Source organism: Priapulus caudatus, unplaced genomic scaffold (assembly GCF_000485595.1).
Source record: "Priapulus caudatus unplaced genomic scaffold, Priapulus_caudatus-5.0.1 Scaffold318, whole genome shotgun sequence".
Taxonomy (NCBI): Eukaryota; Metazoa; Priapulida; class Priapulimorpha; order Priapulimorphida; family Priapulidae; genus Priapulus; species Priapulus caudatus.
Genome location: NW_014577379.1, coordinates 8,139 through 11,786, shown reverse-complemented (window position 1 = coordinate 11,786; position 3,648 = coordinate 8,139). Strand labels below are relative to the sequence as shown.

The 3,648-nt window shown below is 43.6% G+C and overlaps 1 protein-coding gene across 2 annotated transcripts in view; it reads left to right on the top strand.

The window, feature by feature from the left end:
• Window positions 1-3,648, top strand: part of LOC106808964 (steroid 17-alpha-hydroxylase/17,20 lyase-like) — a 34,169-nt gene that overhangs the window by 24,432 nt on the left and 6,089 nt on the right. For both annotated transcript variants that reach the window (XM_014811902.1, XM_014811903.1), the window contains exons 2-5: window positions 2,264-2,443; window positions 2,626-2,805; window positions 2,984-3,077; window positions 3,475-3,630. In XM_014811902.1, the coding sequence (XP_014667388.1) occupies window positions 2,278-2,443; window positions 2,626-2,805; window positions 2,984-3,077; window positions 3,475-3,630 (596 nt within the window). In that variant the 5' untranslated portion in view covers window positions 2,264-2,277. The remainder of the gene's footprint in view (window positions 1-2,263; window positions 2,444-2,625; window positions 2,806-2,983; window positions 3,078-3,474; window positions 3,631-3,648) is intronic.

Here is a 3,648-nt window from a genome sequence, read left to right as displayed (position 1 = left end):
CGCTCCGTTTGTTGTGTTTGAGAGAGATGCAGCTAGAGGCGAGTGTACCCCTAGAGATTTTCAGAGTATGCCTTTTAATGGGACAAATACTGTACACTTTTAGAAATAAAATAGAAATGTGACAAAAGGTTACATCGTAAATCATCAAAGAAATATTACACTTTAAATAAAGAAATGTGAAATTGCGAAACTTTAGGGCACAGGGGGCATGGGGAGTACCTTTGCCCCCCTACAGAAAATTTTCTGCGTACGGCCTTGTTCTGAATAGTTTTCGATGTTATCTTTGCATTTTTTTACTTAAAACTACTTAGTAGTACTATTACTATATTCTCTCTGGCAATTAAGAGCCCACTCATTTGGTCTAAATTTAGTAAAAGTAAGTACTACTGGCACAGGGGCGTGTACAGGGGGGGGGGTCCAGGGCGTCCGAGACCCCCCTGCTCGCGCAGGAAACGCATCTGAGGGAGTCTAATTCATAAATTTCTGGGAGGGCCCCAGACCCCCCCCTTCGCGTGCTCCCAAGAAAAGTTGCCCCTAACAAAATCTCAAAGTGCCCTTTCCCACCTGCACCCCCCCTAGACAAAATCCTGCATCCGCCCCTGAGCTTGGGGCATACTCCTCAATAATAACAAAGCTCTACGAATTATCCGGTCTAAATCGCCATTGACCTTCACTTATTCATGCTATCATTTAGTCTGACGTAAGAATGGTCATCTGTTATTGTAGCGTTGGATATAATGTTCCTCGATTGAGAGATAGTAAATTTTACGAGGTTACGAGGTTATCGCTTTCTTTTGAACTAGTGCCCTTCCTATATACCTTTCGTCCGACCAATACCCAGTTTTTGAAGGACGTACGCAGCCCTGTCTCTCTTTATACGTTCTGTTTATAATCTGCATGAAACATGTTTGGCAGTTCTAATGCGAATAACAACAGTTCAGTTATGCTATGACTAGTTCTATATGGCTTACCGAGATCAACACATGCATGACAAACCTCTTATTGAGGATGACTGGAAATGACGTTCACGACAAAATCTACCAATCCAGGGTCTGCCCCGATGACCTACTAAACTATGTATGTGATTTTGTGCCTATACATGTGGTACATGTACGTTCGGCTGCTCAATACCGCAATTTCTAGTGTCGGCGTCACGGTAGTGAGTCGAAAGATTATATACTCTACGCCAGGCGCGTAGCTAGGATTTTATTTTAGGGGGGGGGGCGGCAATGAGCACGTGAAGTGTGCGAATCAGGGGGTAGATCATCAAGCTGCGTACGCAAAATATTTTGCGTAAATCTTGTGTACGCAATCGACGTTGCTTAGTTGCGATTCATCAACACGCGCTATTTAGTAAATTTTTCTACGATTCGCGTACGCAAGCGAGGCCGTTTTAGGTGCGATTCATCAAGCTAAATTTACGTAAAACTTTGCGTAACTTTACACGAGCTGACGAGGTGCCGTAAACCACTCGAGAATTTCCGCAGGTGTTTCCAGCATACCGCAGCATGCATTATTTTATTGAGAAAATATTATAAATTACTACTCAACTAAAAATAAATAAATAATTACCATACTACACAGACAGGCGGCGCCTTTTGACGCTTCTTTTGTTATAGCTTGGTGCATTGTTTTCGTTATAAGCGAGTTCGTAATTAGCCGTTACATGCACACGCACGCACGTGTACGTGCACAGCACGCACGCCACGCACGCACGCCCGTGTACGTACACACGCACGCACGCGTACGTGCACGCACGCACGCACGCACGTGTACGTGCACACGCACGCACGTGTACGTGCACACACACGCACGCACGTGCACATGCACGCACGCCACGCACGCACGCACGTGTACGTGCACACGCACGCACGCACGCACGCACGTGTACGTACACACGCACGCCGTGTAGTGCACACGACGAAGCACGTGTACGTGCACACACACGCACGCACACGTGCACATGCACGCACGCACGCACGTGTACGTGCACACGCACGCACGTACGTGTACGTGACCTTTTGTCACATTTCTATTTTATTTCTAAAAGTGTACAGTATTTGTCCCATTAAAAGGCATACTCTGAAAATCTCTAGGGGTACAACTGCCCCTGCTGCCCCCCTGCTGCGTGCGGCCCTGATTCAGAATGAAATTATTGAAGCAAAATTAGAGGGGGGTTATTACCCCAGGAGGGTACCAGTCTATAACAAAGCAATCAACGGTGGTATCATAGCATTATATGTGCCTGTATTTCGTTATATAGGAACTATAAGTATAATGCTTCAAGAAGGAAAACTGGTCCGCTGGCTTCTCCTTTTTCTGGGAGACTGGAGAGTGTTGCTGACGCTTTTCACTGCCACGGTCATACTGTATTTCATGATGAGAAAAACGTACCGGCTACCACCTGGACCAATGCGTCTTCCCATCATAGGAAACCTTCATCGTGAGTAAAAGTGTGATCACGGTCAATCCTGACTAGCATATAACTGTGATGAAGATCGTTTGGTGTTAACGTTACTTCAATACTGAGAGTACCCTTAAAATTGCACCAGTTAAATTGAGGGAGTACTGCGCCGGAATAACACAACGTTATTAAATAATTTTAAATGGTTTTCTACATTTCAGAGACGTATTACTATTCCCCACTGTACAAATACTGCCATGAATTGGCATCAACATATGGACCTGTGATTCGGCTCAACTTTGGTCTCGTTCCCTGTATCATCATTAATCGTATGGATAACGCGATTGAAGCACTAGTGACCAAACAGAATGACTTTGCTGGACGTTCAAAAAGCTGGACGGGTAAACAAGAAGTGCTTCAATAATCTATATGAAAACTAGCGCAGGTTGAGTTAGTATAGTATGTATATAGTATATAGTATAGTTCCTATTTTATAAGTCAAAAAGACCACAAGTGCGTTTGTCTCTTAGTGTGCACTATTCGTAGTGTTTGGTGTGATTTGAAATCTGTTGTTGATAGCGGAAACGTTTTCGGAGGGATATAAAGACATTGCCGGAGGATTGTTTAATCCAACTTGGCAGCTGCAGCGCAAACTTGCTCACAGCGCATTCAGGTGAGTGAGTGGCGATTCTATCGCAAAACACGTTTACTATGTTACTATCTGTTCCTAGTGTCGAGTACGGTGTTTGCCTGGTCGTATATCAAATGCGTTTATTCGTTTGGTTAGCATATTCCTATCGAGCTGCGCTGATTGTCAAACAAAACAGCAAAGTGGAAAAGTCCAAAAAATTCACGCTTTTTGTTCACGTTTGGTAAAAGGATGTGTGATCGTATGAGAGAAACATGAATGTGTAGCATATACACCAACGCAAATAATGTAACATTATTTTCCCGTTCGCTCGTCAAGAATACATAATACTCCTTGTCGTTAATTTCGTTCTAAAAATATAATATTGATAGGGTGGGATATAATTCAACCCCGTTTCATTTTTATTGTGCCACGATTTCAGGCACTTTGCCTCTAAGGACGTGTTGGTGCAGAGAATCCACGGCAGCTTCAATGATGTTTCGCAGGTTCTTGATAAAATTGACGAACCCTTTGATCCAAGAAGCTATGTGTACAACTGCGTATATAACATTATCTATGCGATGACGTATGGGAAAAGGTAGGATTTATATATATA